Source organism: Cynara cardunculus (assembly GCF_001531365.2).
Source record: "Cynara cardunculus var. scolymus isolate 2C chromosome LG 5, CcrdV1, whole genome shotgun sequence".
NCBI classification, from domain to species: domain Eukaryota; kingdom Viridiplantae; phylum Streptophyta; class Magnoliopsida; order Asterales; family Asteraceae; genus Cynara; species Cynara cardunculus.
In genome coordinates, this window is record NC_037532.1 from 1,993,535 (window position 1) to 2,010,870 (window position 17,336).

A 17,336-nucleotide genomic window follows, 5' to 3' on the forward strand; every position below is an offset into this window, starting at 1 on the left:
TTAGACATTTTAATAAAACCAATTTGCAGTAGTGGTTATTTTGGTGGGACAAAAGAAATGCATTTTTGTCTCACTCAGGTCTGCTCTACCCCGTCTTCCAGATTTTTGGTACGCCTATTTTGTWGGGACAAGAAAAATGAATTTTTGTCCCACTCATAATCTGTCTTGTCTCGACCTAATATCGCACYGAACAATGTGACAACAATGTTTTTGTACTGTCATGTCCTGTCTCGTACACCAAACGCACCCTAAAATAAAGACCGTTAGCATCACATGAACTTGTGACCTTCCTGTCAAAAAGGAGTAACTTTACCRGTTACTCCAAGATTCGAACCAAAATTGACTTTACCAAATTTATGGGTTTACCTTAAGAGCTCTTGTTAACCAACCATCGGTTCCGCATGCGGTTTTCCATTCTTCCGAATCCCTTCTTAGTTTCAAGAGCCACGATGCTTTAACGGTATTTCTAGAAATGTCGATTAAAAGCTTGTCATAGGAGATCGATGTTTTTCTATGAAGATCCTTGTAGATTTCTACACTATACTCCCCGTAAGGTAACCAGTCGAAGGGAGCAAGATTTACGCTCATAGAGACATTGAAGCCAATGTTGAATCCTGAAGAGTATGCTCCTGGAAAGACGAGGACAAATTGATGTGGATACTGAAAACAACGATAGACGGGTATACCCTCTGAGTTCAAGATGGATGGTGAAAGTTGAGTGACCTGTATCAAGTCCTTAAACGTAAATGAACAATCCATATGTAACATATTCGCATAAAGTTGGATATTGTTGAATTTGCAGTTAGAATAGTGTGAGAATACGTGGAACCCCCAAATTACTTTCCAAAAGAGCCCTTAAGGAGATAAGGAGGTTCTCACATATACTGAGGAAAAATCGTCCAAGTCTAGCCGATGTAGGACTATAACACGCCCCTTCCAACAGAGGCTAGACGGGCACCATTATTTTCCCGAGTGTCGAATCCCTAAAGTGGTGGACCTTGGTTCTGATCCCATGTGAGAATAATTGGAACCCCAGATTACTCTCCAAAAGACCACTTGAGGAAGTTCACAAGTGGCAGATCCAAGAATTTTGTTGACGGGGTTGGAAATTAATTAATATAATATAAAATATAATAAAAGTTAAATGAAAAGGTAAAAAAATAGAAAACAAGGCATTCATATATGAAAAGTGTTAAACATTCATCCATAGAAAATAAAATTTAAAATAAATAAATTTTATAATCTATGGGGGTCGAACCTTTTTAATGGGGTCAAAACAAGGTATTTATACATAAAAATATAATCTATTAATATTAAAAATGTTATTTGAAAACTCATGGGGTCTGAAAGGGAATGAATGGAAAAAATAGCATGTCGTATCAATTAAGAGTTCTGAGAGATCCGCCTATGTGTGCAACCAAACAACAGGTACAATGCGATGAAACAAACTACTAAAGCAGGACGAACATTGCGTCTCACAAACAGTAAAAGCAAGTAAAACTAAGGTTGGCATATAGTAAAACAGGAAATACTAAGTGTGGCATAYGAAATAAATGTTGGCATACAGTAAAAACTAAGGGGATGTTTGGTTGACTTTTAATTAAGTCCTGTATGGATAAAGTTGTCTGTGTGGATTAATATGTCTGTATAGATTTGGAAGGGTTTTGTTTGGGAGAGTTTTTAATAAATGGAAGGAGCTTGTTTTTTTAATTGGGAGGGAAAAAACTTGGCTTTCTACATAAATCTCCCCCCTAAAAGCTTACTGAATAAGCCACTGTCTATATCATTAAGCCACTACCAAACAATCACGCATAGTGACTGAATAAGCTGTGAATCTCATTAAGCTCATTAAGCTGCTAACAAACAGTAAAACTGAGGTTGGCAAAAATGTTGGTACGCACCAGYTTATGGAATAATTTAGGATGCCCAAGTAACTGGGGGAAGGTTTTCTTCAATGCGGCTTCACATTTACTGTAATATCTACCYGGAATGGCATACCAAATTCTTGACGCACCCAAAGGCAAGTAACTGAGTGAGTATAAGTTGTGCTCTTCGACTTTCTGTTTCACAAAGAATTTAAAGCAGAAGTCAGAGCAGGCTGACCCAATGACCTCCAAACCAAATTAGAACCCTAGTTGAAGTAATTGGTAACCCACAACTTTGAGCTTATAAGAATATCTCCGGCATGTTCTCCAAAATGGAGAAAAATGAGATTTTGGGTAAATTTTTGCTACAACAGATTTTCCAAAATAGAGAAAGCAGGAGAGAGTGAAATTCCCCAAATTGGAAAATTCCCAAAAAAATGATTACCATGAGAGATTATTATATTATATTTTCACCAATAAGAATCCCCGAAACTAAATTTTTAGAAAAGAGAAATAATTTTCTATTAAATGTATGAAATATTTTAATAATATAATCAAAGTTGTAATCTCCAAAATGGAGAAGTTGGAGTTGAAGATAACTTTTTTGGAGATTTTASGTTTTGATTCTTTGTTTTGGAGAAATTTTAGAGAATCTGTTGGAGATGCTCTGAAGTATATATAATGATCTAAGAAGAGAGAAGTTTGAAATCTCACCCAACAAAATGAAGAAAAACACATTCCTACATCCATCCGTGGRGCTAAAGCAGCAGAACCATCATAACTTTCAGAAGCAAGAAGAGAACCYGGCAGCTTGGCTGTATTATTTAAGTTCCAACCTGATTTTATGTATTTGGTTTGATCTTCTCCAAGTGAATCAGACGGTAACGGAAATCCACTGCCAAGAACATTCGCCTCCAGATTATGACCACACAGCACCTGAAGAAAAGTCAACTTAAGAAACAATACCACAAAACGGCTTTATAGGATGCCAAATATGTCTAAATGTCCTAATAGACTGCTTTACAGAACTTAAGTTTATAGAACCAAACAATTGTTTGGCYTTTGTAAAAGTGCTATAATAAGTTTATARGACACTTTTGGGTGTCATAACAAGTTTTTTAGTACACTTTTGAAATGAAGTGTCGTTTTAGCTTTTTTATATGACACTTGTGAGAATTTTCCTCTGAATGCATCATTTTATAGGGCAATTAATATTTATAAGACATTTTTTTTCAAATAATGTCTTATGAAAAGACCAACATAACGTTTTATTTCAAAAGTTTCCTAACAAACTTCTAGGATCAACTTATCGTAACACATACCTGTAAACTAAAGCAGTCTATTAGGACATTTAGACATTTAGACATATTTAACGTCTTATAAAGCCGATTTTATCGTAGTGAAAGCAAGGTCCTTGATCATTTGAAGAAATAATTCAACATACATATTAGGTGTCAATCTACCTGAATTTCCTCGGTTGGATTTTGAACAATACGCCAATATTCACCTTCAATATCCTCCCAAGTTGGAGTCCCAGAGTCCATCAATATGCCTTCCTTTTGAAAATAACACGCTTCAAAATCCTCTGCGTATGTTTTGAACGTTTGCAATGTGAAATCTGGACCACTTTCAAGTTGAAAACCATCAGATCCATTATTTAGTTCCACCATTGAAGTTCTATTTCCGTTCATTTTCTCAGTGATCTTTCTACGTTCTCTCTTCAAATACGGATTCTGAAGTTCATCAATCCGCTGAACATGAGTATGAAATCTAGAATTTTCCCATATTTTGTTTTCCTTTATGGGGCAATATGGTTGCCAGGAATCAGGAGGAACAATACTGCAGATCCCGTATTCCTCTGCCTCCGGGCGTATTTTGGCAATATATTTAGAGGTATCCTCAAATTCCTGCCAATCGAAGTTGAGCTYGTTCATAAATATAATGCGGTAAAACTACCAGAATCAGAATATATACCTCTTCCGTTGGGTGAAATACAGGAGCACAATCTAACTCGAGCTTATTGGATTCTTCTGGCCGCCAGTGTGCTGTAACCTGTTATKGAAGTCATCAATCAGGTGGCATTTGGTTTGTAAAATGTTTTTGGAATGAATRGAATGTGTCAAAGGAATGGGAATTGGAAGAGATTGGAAATGAAACTGAATCAGGTTCGACCACAGGCGTTTGGTTGGTAGGAAATGAAATGGAATATGTCAGTTTGGTTCGCATAATATGACTTCGGAATTGTAATGAAAAATGATAAATGACCAAAAYACCCATTTATGACATTTTCATACTTTCTTGCTTAATTATAAATAATATATAATGATAAAATTAAATAATATTAATGGGTGGCAGTGGGGCGTCGATGGCGGTCTTAGGGGTGGCGATGGTGGCCGAGGTGGTGGCGACAGCGACGAGGACAGGGGTGGCATTGGTAGTGGGCGGTGAGTAACTGGTGGTAGTGTTGGTTAAATTGGATTTAAAGGTTATTTTTATCTTTATAAAATTAAATTATGAAATCCTTKACATTGGCCGATTCAAATTCCTTGACTTACGCAGAAAAATGATCAAATCCCTCAACCCTGGAATTCAGCATAATCCATTCCACTAAATCCACAAACCAAGCAGGGCAAAGGAATTTGTCATTTCAATTCCACCGGATTCCGCTAACACAAAAGCCCCCTAAGGAAATAGAACCAATTTTAAAMGGGGAAGATTTCAAACCTTCTGGCAATCATTACAACTTGAACATCCATGGATAACTCCTTTTGGAGGAGAGTTTTCAACACAGCTATTCTGTAAAAAAGAGGTAACRACGGTTATTGCTATTTAGGTTCATAGAGTAACACCTTTATATTGCTAAGTTCCGCCACATAAGTCAGAAAATTACACATATTTAAAYATTTATCAGTTCGCAAAAACAAACAGGATTATTTATTCTGCTTTCAGCACCACCTCTTTTCAATAAGAAGTGAAACAAGACTTCAAAGTTAAACACCTCTTAAAACACAAACATCTTACTCTCTCAACCTGATGCACTTTTATCCTAACTTCTACATTCTAATCAATTGCATGACAGAAAAAAACAACAACTGCAAGACAATCTGAGTAAAGGGCTTGTTCGTTAGCAGCTTAATGAGACTCACAGCTTATTCAGTCAGCTATATGTGACTGTTCGGTAGTGACTTAATGATAYAAAAAGTGGCTTATTCAGTAAGCTTCTAGKGCGGAACTTTATGCAGAAAGCCAAGTTTTTTCCAARCCTTTCCCTCCCAAATTATAAACATGTTCATTCCATCTATGAAAAAACCCTCYCARAACAAAAACCTTCTCAATCTATACAAACAGAAATAATGCACACAAACATCTTTATCCATAYAGGACTTAATGGAAAACCAACCATACAGCCCCTAATTGCATCTTGCAACCATTTAAGGAAACTAGAGAAAAAGAAGAAAGATAACCTTATCAAGATGTTCTCTATCCAACTTTTCTGAGCGGTTGATTTGATCATGTAGTATCCATGGCCTCCGCTTAAGAGATTTTTGAAGCTTTTCAATATCGAATGCTTGGGAAGAAGGTTTCACCTGTGTTGACCCTCGTTCTTCATTCCCTTCTACCCTCTTCAGCAGGAAAGAGGTGAGGGATACAAAAGCTGGTGGATTTGATTGTTCATCCGTGTCTATCCTTTTCGTCCGTTTGTTTTCGCTTGGCATTATTCTGTGAAATACGAAAAGGGTCAAAAAACTAATTTTAATGCCGCCATTTTAACCAGCAAGAAGGTGATCAGATATCAGCATACTGTAAGCCTTGTATGGATGAAGCTGTCTGTATAGATTAAGGGTCTGTATGAATTAAGTTAAATTGTTGTTCATTTGTTTGTTGTGTTGTATGCTATCAGAAGCTTCATGCATCTCTTTACATACTAAGAAATTAGAGAAAACGATCATGACAGGCAACTAAAATGTCTTAGAAATATTATGAGGAACATGAACTTCTACAAGTAACTTYGAAATTCAAAATATATAAAAAACTAGTTTCTAAGCCAATGCGGGGGAAAGAGAGCTTAAATAGCTTCAAGTGACAAAGGATAAAGAAACCAAACCAAAAGGGACCAGTATATCCATTTACCTACCTGTAGATGGTTTTTTTAGGGGGGGCGTAAGATGTATGCAAACCTAATGGTATGTTAAAATTTAAAAAGCTAAATATGAGTAATCGATAGCAATACAAATAAAGAGAGAAATACACAAACCAAACTATACCAACCCGACCTAGTAAAACCCACTCAAAAGTGGGGTATGAGAGTGAGATGTATGCAAACCTGCCCTCTACCTATTGTGGTGAAGTGATTGTTTCCGTAAAGACAAAAAAAAGAAATATAGATATGCTAATTTTTGAGAAACTTGATATGAGTTCAAATATAATGTTTTGCAATATGAATTTGTCAATCGAAAATTACAGTCATTAATTAATGAGCTAGCAAAAAAAACCATTCTTCATTCTTATTGAAATTTCAATGTCAAATATCTTGTAACAGTGACTTGGGAGGTTATTTCAGCTCAAGAAATTTGCCAATCATTTGTAATGGCACATAGCCCAAAGCAACAGTCTGGCCCATTAAGTTCAGAGTCAACTTAAAACCACAACGAAAGTTACTTATTGATAGTCCGCAACTTTAAGCTAGCTCCCCAATCTACTTTTGTATCCAACAGTCTGGCCCATTAAGTTCAGGTTCAACTTAAAACCACAACGAAAGTTACTTATTGATAGTCCGCAACTTTAAGCTAGCTCCCCAATCTACTTTTGTATCCATGCAGGACGTGTTGTTATAAACTTCTTTCACTTAAATTCCTGATATACCGGCCCAAAGTCCTCCTCGTAATCAGCAATGTGTGATTTGWGTGATTTGCCTAAGATGTTACAAACCCCCTCCCCACTCATCATGCTGAACGCGAGATGGTACAAGGACCAACTCTGATACCATTTGTAACCCTAAAGCCCAAAGCACCAGACTAACCCCGTAGCTTTGAATTCACAACCTACAACTTTGAACTTATAGGTGTATGATTCCAATAACAACATTGAAAGTGATTATATGAGCATCTGTTTCGAATTATTATAACCTTATCGTCGATACTGGTGCAAACTAATTAACCTGAAGTTTCTCATCCAAATTAAATTGAAAAATAGGTTTAAATTCATCATCAAATCGAGAGCTACTCTAAACAAAGTTCAAACTTCCGCATTAACACACATAGATTTGATTGAATTTCGTTATTTAAGAAAATTTCTGATACTGATGCAAAACCGACGGAGAACAAAAATTCGACAGCCTATGTTGAGGAAGTACTTACGAATATGTTATCMAGTGTTCGAAACTTGACAGTCCGTTAGCTTAAAATACCATCCAGACGATGGTTCGGAAGTGATGCCGGACCCGATGGCGGACCTGTCGACGACGGCGATGGAGTTGACGTCGGGACTTGGGATTGGGAGGGAGAACTGAAACATGGTTAGAGTTTGGGCCCTTTGGCCCAATTTGGTATTTCAGTTTTCATGAGAATACCACCGAATACCGATAATGATGTTTGTGTTTTATATAGTAAATTACGTTTTTGGTCCCYATGGTTTCAAAATTTCGTTTTTAATCCCTATAGTTTATAATTCATTTCTATTTTTATYATTGAGTCYAAAACACTAYCTTTAGTATGAAAAGACTAAAACATAAATTTATTTTAAACCATATGGACAAAAAAGAAAAAAAAATTATAGATCATAAAAATGAAAAAAGTAATTAATTATAAAACCATATGAATGAAAATTGTAATCGAAAACTATGAGGATAAAAATAGAAATTTTCAACAAACYATRGGGATTAAAAACGTAATTTACTCTTTTGAATGAGTAAACTACAAATTTCGTTCTTGTGGTTTGTAAAAATAACACTTKTTRTCCTTACAATTTTTAAATTRCAAGATAATCATCGTARTTTGCAAAGACCTCTGAATTTGGTATTTCCCTATGACGACCGTTAAAATTTTTAAAAGTGGGCCATTTTTTGCTTTTTTATTGATTTTGTTATATATTTCATCCAATCAAAATCGCTTTTTGTATTTTTGGTTTTAATTGGGTAACATATAGAAAAGTTGATAAAATGATGAAATTGTCGTCAATTAACAAAAAAATTAACGGTCGTTAAAGCATGGAGCCAAATACGAATATTTTTGCAAACCACGATGRCGRTTTTKTAATATCAAAACTGCATGAATGAAAAGTGTTTTTTCAACGAACCATAAACACCATATCCAGTTTACTTGCTTTTTTTTTTGTAAACTAGTAAGCTACCCGAGCGATGCTGCGGTATATATATCGATTTAAAGCCGATAACATAACATGTCAGTCATATTTCATTTTTGTCTCTTYTTTGTCCATCCAATCAAATATATTTTATGTATCTGATTATTTTATTTATTTATTATTRTAAATTTATGTTTTTATAGAAGGTGAATAGGATTTTTGAAGAGTGTGATTGGAATTGGGAGGTATCTCGAAATGTTATTCTCTCTTTTTGTAATAATTTTTCAGAAAACCCAACCAACTTTATTAATTTTGAATTATTAAGTTYATAATTTTTTTTGAATAAATAAACTATTAAACTTTCATATTTTAAATGATTAAGTTTTTGAATTTTTTTTATTGAATAAATAAACCTTCAACTTTAAAAAATTGGTTACTTGTATCTTTTTTGTCCAAAAAAGTTACTTCTAYTGTCACTCCTGGCCATCCCATTATTGTTCGTTCTCCATATCGYYATCGTTGRCCCCTGTCATCGATCTCCCTCTTTTATTTATTTATYTTTTATTGTTGTTTTATAACAATCTAATGGTACATATAAATAGATAAAAAAATCAAAAAGAAGAAGAATAATGATAGGATTGAAGGGTGGGTTGGGTTTGTAATTATTTATGTATACAACAAGATTTCTTCATTAATTAAGTTTGTTGAATAAGGCCCATTAGKCCAACCTTAAATGGGCCACTATCCTTCCTTATTGGGCTTTAAGCAGAGTTTTGAAGTCTTATGCTCCAAATATTGAATATGGAAAGTCATAAACCATGAGCATGCAACATAAAGACACCAAGGCCTTTGAGTTTTAAGTTGTTTTTTTCGACCATCGTTATTCGATGGTCGCAAGATCTCCTGTGATGGTTCTTTATGGTGGTGACACTACAAGAGAACAGAGTTTCTCTGAGAGACGAATTTGTCATCTTATCTGCTGGTKAATAAGTGATGGAAGAATACGTCATTGATGTTCATTACTAAAAATCCTTTTCTAGTAGTGTAGGATGATGGACAAGACCTCCATCTTTGTTTCTGATGAGCCTTATGGGCCAAAGAAACACATAGACGATGGTAGCTTGTTTCCATCAAGATAAAAGTAACAACAGAACTACAACAAGATCMAAATTGACGATATTCAGTGATACCACATATAGATCGATTCTAGCTAAAAAAAAGTCCTTCTAACCAGTAGAAAACAAAATTTGGGATAAAAGGCTGAGACAAACGCATAGATGACCCTAGAAAACGAAGATACAATGAGGGTGTCGTGAACAAGTTGGAAATGAATGTCATGATTAATACGTCTCAACCAACATTTCACTATGTGTATACTTAAATCGTCTAAGTTAAATCCTCTGAATTACGTATTATAGGGAGTTCTAAAGAAGTCTAGTGTTCTTTAAGATTCATGGTCTCCAAATAATCTTCTACCACTCCAAGATTCCTTATTTTGATCAATATACATTTATGTGGTCATACATGCTTTAGTAAAGTGAATTCATAACTTTCTCAAGCAAGATTATTCATTTGTGAATGCATCCAAGACGTTGTACATAACTCAACTAGTAATGGGTTCGTGACACTAGGGATAACAACGCGTAGATGCAGGGTTGGGGATCTTTCCTCTTTTTTTTCATTCATGGGGTCCTATATCCACCCTTATCTCAAAACTGTTGTCCCACGTTTGGCCCGCTCATACCCATCTTTCATCAAGTGAATTGTACGTTAAGATGATGATAYATACACAGGAATAGAATTGAAGTAGTATAAGCCTCATGATGAATGGTTACATATATAGCTAGGCATAAAGTAACGTGATCTTCRTGTTTTATTTCATATTTTCTTGAGAAAATGGTTTATATCTCATGTACTATGACTTGTTCTTCGCGTCCCTACAATTTTTTGCAACGATACCCCAAACTCACGACTTAATTAAGCACTGATATATATAAAACCTTTTTACGCATATAAAAAGAGAAATAACTCAATGTTTAAGCTTCATCGATCATGTATACATTACAACAAACCTTCTATGATATATATATATATATATATATACTTGTAATATACAACAAAGCATTACTTTCAACTCCAAAAAGAAAAAAAAAATAGAACACAATATGTATCACAAATAATAAAATGAGAGCAATTTTTACTGTTTAATTTTCCTATACCTAATACTTGATCAACATAATCAAGTAGTACTAGAAGAACACTATGCCATTGTCTTCATTATCACCATCTGCAAATCCAATTGGGGAAGGGATTCCAAATTCGAAACCAAAATCAGAAAACAACCCAGATTCCTGATCATTCTGATCACACTTGATGTTCGAGCATACGACAGTWGTTTGGTTTGTAGATTCTTTCAGGCTGGAGAATTGCGGAAAAGAAGGATGGTTATAGTCGTATTGGTGATGGTGGTTGTGGTGGTGGAAGGGTGGATTTTGATGGGAGGAATTGGTGGTGATTTGGTGGTAGCAACCACAAGACGGTGGGTGGTTATCATCACTGGTGGTGGGAGGATATGTAGTGTCTGTATTTGGTGAAGCAATATAGCTATTTATTATGTTGTTTTGTGGGTTAAATTCGTTGCTRTTCTCTCCTTTTGCTTTGTAAAATACTCTACATAACACCCAATCTTCCTGTCAATTTAAATTCAACCAAAAACAAAGCAAACAGAAAAGATTGTCAGATCCTTCAATTTAAAGAAAACGATAAGAATTTTATGCAAATTTGAGAAAGAAAATGGAATCTTGAACATGAAATGTGTAGCACTAAATTCCTTTATTTTAGAGCATTGTGTGTATATATACATATACATTTACATATATGTATGTATTATGGAATATAGATTTCAACCTTGGGAGGAATATTAGGGTTTTCGAGGCGAAATTCGTGCATGATCCAACCCGTTTTAACCCCATTCGGAGCTCTGTTCTTGTAAAACACAAGAGTCTTTCTCATCCCAACTAGGGCACCAGTCTTCGGATCGATAACTGTTCTATCTTTGCCTGTAGCCTTCCAGTATCCGGATTTCGTCGCCCTATTAGTGCGGTATCCTGTTGCGTACTTTCGATCACGAAAGCTGAAGAAATACCACTCACTCGAATTGAGTTTTGCCACCTCTTTAGATCATAAAACAAAAGATTTCAAAAGAAAATCATATATCATATATTATATAGATAAGAGCTTATCCCACAAGAAATGACAATGGAAAATGAAATATAGCTATCAGTAGGGTTTATGCTAAAAAGCTGAAAAGGACGATAAATTAATGCCTAAAATGACTTTGGAGACTGTAGATGGATGAGGAATACAAGGATTTCCAGTTTCCATGTGGTTTCCTTGAGAAGATGCAAATCAAAGGCTAAAAAAGGATGCAGTTTTGGTTCGAAGTCTATATCAGAATATGTCCTTATTAGCAGTACCATTCATGTGTGAGAGAGAATCTGTATGTATATATAAAAATGCACCGACTGGGTATATATGTGCTTAAATAGTTTGTACCACTGCTTTAGAAGTTGTACACTTTGAACTACATCAAAGCCAACATTCCATCAGGACTTATCTAATCATACCCGTGATCATAATAATCCATTCTCTCACTCTAGAAAATTAAATATATCTTGAATTGCTCAAGAAAAGGAATAATTTTCTTGATTAAGATGTATATATATACATACATATGTGTGTGTGTGTATATATATATATATATATATATTAAATGTCATATCCATTAAAAGATAAGATATTTTAGGGGAGGGGGAGGCTAAAAAACAAGATTTCTTGATTCCAAATTGAAGAAGGGTGATTTTAACTTTGCCCAGAAAACACCATCAACAAATTAAGCTCCAGATATATGCTTTATTGTGGTCATATAACATATGAAGCTGAAAACTAAAGATTGCCAAGATGAACACACACATAAACTCAGATATTTGATGATAGTGATTCTACTGATGATGGAGTCAGCAATCACAGGTATGATCACGCGATCGAACCTGTACGTATAGTTGGATCGAGATCAGTTCATTTGGGCAAAAAGTTATGATTTTTGTGATTCTTTTTTCCTTTTAACTTTCTTCTTGGAAAAGATGGTATAGCTAACTATATAGATCACGATGGTCCTACTACGCCATGTGCCTCTTGAGAATTTATGATTGCTAGCTAGCTTGTCTACTTGAACTGCTATCTAGCATGTTCACTGTCTGCTAATTAAATACCTAATTCACAAAACATGCATTTGTCCTCCATTAGAGATTAAAGATCAGAGATGAAGACGAAGGGATGATATGCAGAAAGAAACAAAGGGATAAATATATATATATATATATATATATATATATACCAGGAAGCTGCCATGGCTCACAAATATGAAGATCAATTTCCACAAGAGTACCCTTAAGAACATCTTCATTAGCAATCTTCTTGTAAAGATAGTGGCAAACCAACTCTTCATCACTTGGGTAGAATCTAAACCCTGGTGGCAACTTTGCTCCTATATCATTCAAACCCATCTTAATCAAGACTCTTTTCCCAAAAGAATCAACTGGGTCACAACCCCTATAAAAAATTATGTCTTAAAAAAGCTATATCATATATACATATATACAGATTTGTGTATGCAAGCAAGCAAGCAAGCTATAGGAATTGGTGAAGAGGGAATATAGCTATGGTCCAATCTAAAGCTTTATAAGTACTTGTTGCTAATATGGATTTATGTGTATATAATATTGAACAATGGTTTGTGAATTGTATATATAGAGAGAGGAGAGAGAAGGAGATGAGGTTGAAAGGTAGGTTGCCACCTATAATTCCTTAACAATAATTAGTAGAATTATTCTAACTGTTTATGATTATGCTTCTACTGTGCGTTATCGTTATGGTGGGGGGAACTTTCAAGAAAAACCAAACTCACAAGGAATCCTCTTCGTATTTGTTACTCTCTTCGCTCGATATATGATCTGATCTCATCATCTTTCGATTGTCGATATCAATTACATCTTTTTTTAATGGCGTGAGACTATAAAATATAATTAAAGATTGGCTTCGTTACATTATAAAAACGGGATTATAGAAATGTGGGCCGGGGCTATAAAATATTGCCAAAACCGACGGATCGTGGTAACTAATTAATATACGGATGGATTAATCCATCGGTTTTATTAACTTTTGAACCCTCGCCACCGACTTCTTTTCCTAATTTAGGCCATTACCAATAAGTATTGAGATCGACATGTGTAATCCACAGTAATGGCTCTTTTCGATTTTTAAACTAAAAGTTATTAAATAAAAATTAAAATCTTATATATATGGCGTTATTTTCTGAACAAATATTCTTCGTGAACATACATTTAACCTGAAGAATATACCATTTTTGAAAATTTATTTTTTCTGATGATGTTAAAAATTACTAATTTATGACACGGGATAAATTACTTCATTGTATACCTTGTAATTTACTTAGATCTCTTCTCTCTCTCTCTCTCTCTCTCACACACACACACACACACATATATATATATATATATAATTTAAATTTTATGAATTATTATTATTTTTATTTTCTATTTTCTATTTTCTATTTGTTCTTTAATTATAGGTTATGATGGTTGTTTTTTGATCCCATGGCTAGGGTTTATCAACTGTGTACCCTAAAATTTCTGTACACAGATTTAAAAAAAATTGAATTTAATTTTTTCATATATCCTTTTATATAACTTTGTATAACCATGACCCCGCGTGAACCCTTTCGACGACTCGATTAATTTAGGAATTCATGAGATCGATTGATGCAGAACATCCCCTCGATATATATACATCAAACAGATTTCAAGTCTTCTGACCTTCGAATTTAGTATCAAAAACTTATTAGCACTTGATTAGAATCAAACCCACTTGAAGTTTCATAACATATCAAAGTTTAAATTGATTAATGACTGCATATTAAACCAACATTTTTGGATTGAAAGCATCTGAACAGATTGTGCTGAAGAAGATCTAGCAGATACATCTAATTTATGAAACCCCTCTTTTCCAATGCACAATAACCACATGCTTAGGGCACAAAAGGTAGGGGGGTGTCACATAACTGAACCAATATTATCCACTTAATTAGAGAAAGCAATCTTCCAAGAACTTGCATGTGGCATTCTATTATACAAAACCGAATGATGATCGATCGATAACCATGTTTTCGATCTTTTGATAATATCAAAAAAGGACAAGAATGAAAGATCGGTTTTTATTTCCAAAGTATCTAGCTAATTAAATCTTTGTTGATCTTATTTATTCTAATTAAGATATTATAATAGTAGCATAGTACCATGCTACCATCCTTTTGATTGAAAATTAAGCCATAGGTTAGGGTTTAATATATTTAATTTATAGTTCTTATTGTTTATACATTCTCTCTCCAATCTATAAATGAGGTTGTGATTTCTTTTTAGTTATAATGAACCCAATAATTTGTCTATCAAGATTCTTATAAAAAGATTCAGGATGTAAACAAATTAGAGTGTCATACCTCATAATCTTTAATTCTGCCATAACCATTTCTTATTTATTTAATGCAAGTATATATATATATATATATATATATATATATATATATATAATATATAATATATATAGGGTTGGGTTCACGTGAAACCAAAGATTTTTCGTGAGACTCGTAAGACCAATTTATGTTCATTGATCAACTTTATAAGCTAATAATCTAATAGTCTAAAGTTGCACGGTGACAATTTTGTGATTATTGAGAAGTACCGTGACAATTTTGTGATTATGAATATTAAGATTTTAAATCTAATTCAATTGTTGAGAATTGATCTTACGGGTCTCACGAAAAACCTTTGATCTCACATGATCTCAAGTCTCTCTCTCTCTCTCTCTCTATATATATATATATATATTTTTTTTTTTCTTCAAGATCTTGTAGTTCAAATAAACTGATCAGCTTTTTCACACAAGTGTAAAATATCAGGAGTTTGAATTGTACACTTGTATTTTTCATCTACAGACCTATTAAAGATATATTAACAAACGCTATTACAACACATTAGGTTTATAGACGCTAATAGTTTTTAGGTGTTCTAATCGATTGCTTTAGGACTTAATTTTAACTTATATAACCAAACAATAAAATGGCATATCTAAAAGTGTGGCAAAAAGTTTATTTAGTGTTTTTGGACGTCTTAACAAATGTAGAACTTTTCTAATACAAAATGTCGTATTAGCTATCTTATAAGACATTTTTAAGAAGTATCATATGAACACATCTCCTTATAAAACACTCTTTTCAAATAATGTCCTATAAAATAGTTAATACAATATTTTTTTAATAAAAATACCCTAAAATGCTTGTTACGATGCCAAAAAAACGCACTATAAACTTATTACAACACCTTTAAATATGACACCTTATTGTTTGTTCTTATAAAATAAGTCTTACAAAACAATCTATTATTAAGATATAGCTTAGAGATTTTTTACGTCCTGTAAACCGAATTTTTTGTTGTAATGTAAAGAATAAAAAGTTGAATCACTTTGATTTCATATAGGGCTTCACCAAAATAAACAAACACCTATATATAGAACAAACCCTAATGTGAAATAAGGAAGAAGTTGATGATGATGTTGGTGAATTATTGACATAGAGTTTTAATTTTGGTGGGTTGGGTTTGTATTAATTAATGAGGTCATAAATAAATGAATTAATATGAGTATGTTGGACTACAACACAAAAGAATCAGTTGAGAGAGAAATGTTAATCATGGAGTTAAGACAAGTCTTATCATGTCTAATTATACCCATGGAATGGATAATTTGAATGAGTGGTTGATTGGGATAGATATAGAAACAATTCTTGTGGGTTCTACCAATCATCAACCACGTGATCATGACCCTTCTACAAGTTTAAATAGATCAAACAATGCCATTTGTCATTAAACAAGTGTTTCTGATATTACAGAAAATAAAACTTAACCATTTGAAAAAAATTATGTTTTAAAACATGTATTTAGATATAAGATTCGTTTGAATCGTGTATGTTAAGATTATATATGTATCTGGATGCGTGTTGTTATAAATAAAAAACGAGCTTAATCTATGGACTTCAAATAATGTATATATATACATACTTCAAGTTTGGATTTCATACTTGATACATTATTTGAAAATTTGCTAGAACGCGTGAAGAAAATAGGGTTTTCCGCTAGGTGTTTATATATGAAAAATCCCATCCATTCATATAATATATATATATATATATATATTCATGTAAACATACTTTGTAGGGTTATATATAATTATTGTAGTTAAATAATTGCATACATATGTTGCATACACAATCATGTTTATTAATTTGTCTTGTTATTTGTAAGACTCCAAAATACCATTATGAAACCAAAATAAATCTAATGAAGCAAAATGAGACATAATGACAATTAATTCGTAGATGGCAAGATTAAGCATTTTTGTAATAATTACAATCTTTTCGTATATGAAAATACGAAGACTTATCAAGAAATTATTCAGTATTGTAAACGAAAACCGTATTTTTTTAGTTACAAATTGATCATTAATTTTAGAACGTAATAAAATAATTCATATCAAGTTTTATTTGTGGATTTTAAACATTTATTAAATTAATAAAATAACCACTTTCATTATTGATAATTTACCTAATTTTGAAGATTGTTTTAGGTTTGAAGCTTATCAATTAAGGTTTGAATAGTTTCGTTTTTGTTCTCGTGTTTTAGCTTTAACGTCTTAGAGCCCAAAACAACAAATTGATTCAATGATATCGAATTCAACTTAGAACTAAAACGAAAGTTATTGGTAGCATGTAATTTTGAGCTTATAATCAACGATGTGGGATTCGTCTAAGACAATACAAATACTCCCCTCGAGGACTCGTCATGTCTGATGAGGCTCGTTCCACCATTCTGATGGTATAAGAATCGACTGTAATATCATTTGTAACGACCCAAAGTCCAAAGCAAAAGACTGACTCAATAACTTTAAATTCAACTTAAAACCATGGTGAAAATTATTGATAGCCCATTGAGTTTGTAAAAAGCTTATAAATTAATCTACTCTTGTATATGTATGAGACGAGTT

General features: G+C 33.3%; 2 protein-coding genes across 3 annotated transcripts in view; both read right to left on the bottom strand.

Annotated features, from left to right (window-relative positions):
* LOC112512088 (putative lysine-specific demethylase JMJ16) overlaps positions 1-7,393 on the bottom strand; it is an 8,977-nt gene extending 1,584 nt beyond the window's left edge. Inside the window, exons 1-9 of one of the 2 annotated variants that reach the window (XM_025117891.1) lie at positions 7,223-7,393; positions 5,330-5,585; positions 4,590-4,661; positions 3,840-3,917; positions 3,329-3,772; positions 2,580-2,801; positions 1,902-2,060; positions 367-723; positions 80-248 (exon numbers count right to left, since the gene is read on the bottom strand). In XM_025117891.1, coding sequence (XP_024973659.1) covers positions 219-248; positions 367-723; positions 1,902-2,060; positions 2,580-2,801; positions 3,329-3,772; positions 3,840-3,917; positions 4,590-4,661; positions 5,330-5,581 — 1,614 coding nt within the window. In that variant the 5' untranslated portion in view covers positions 5,582-5,585; positions 7,223-7,393 and the 3' untranslated portion in view covers positions 80-218. Of the gene's footprint in view, positions 1-79; positions 249-366; positions 724-1,901; positions 2,061-2,579; positions 2,802-3,328; positions 3,773-3,839; positions 3,918-4,589; positions 4,662-5,329; positions 5,586-7,222 lie in introns of those variants that run through there. The other variant, XM_025117890.1, reaches the window with a different exon arrangement.
* Positions 7,394-10,377: 2,984 nt separating this feature from the next.
* Positions 10,378-12,730, bottom strand: LOC112513658 (NAC domain-containing protein 21/22-like). The gene is made up of 3 exons (XM_025119992.1): positions 12,562-12,730; positions 11,073-11,338; positions 10,378-10,855 (listed from the first exon to the last, which is right to left on the bottom strand). The coding sequence occupies exons 1-3, from the start codon at positions 12,728-12,730 to the stop codon at positions 10,415-10,417; spliced, it is 876 nt and encodes a 291-aa protein (XP_024975760.1). The 3' UTR covers positions 10,378-10,414.
* Between the last annotated feature and the right edge of the window lie 4,606 nt (positions 12,731-17,336).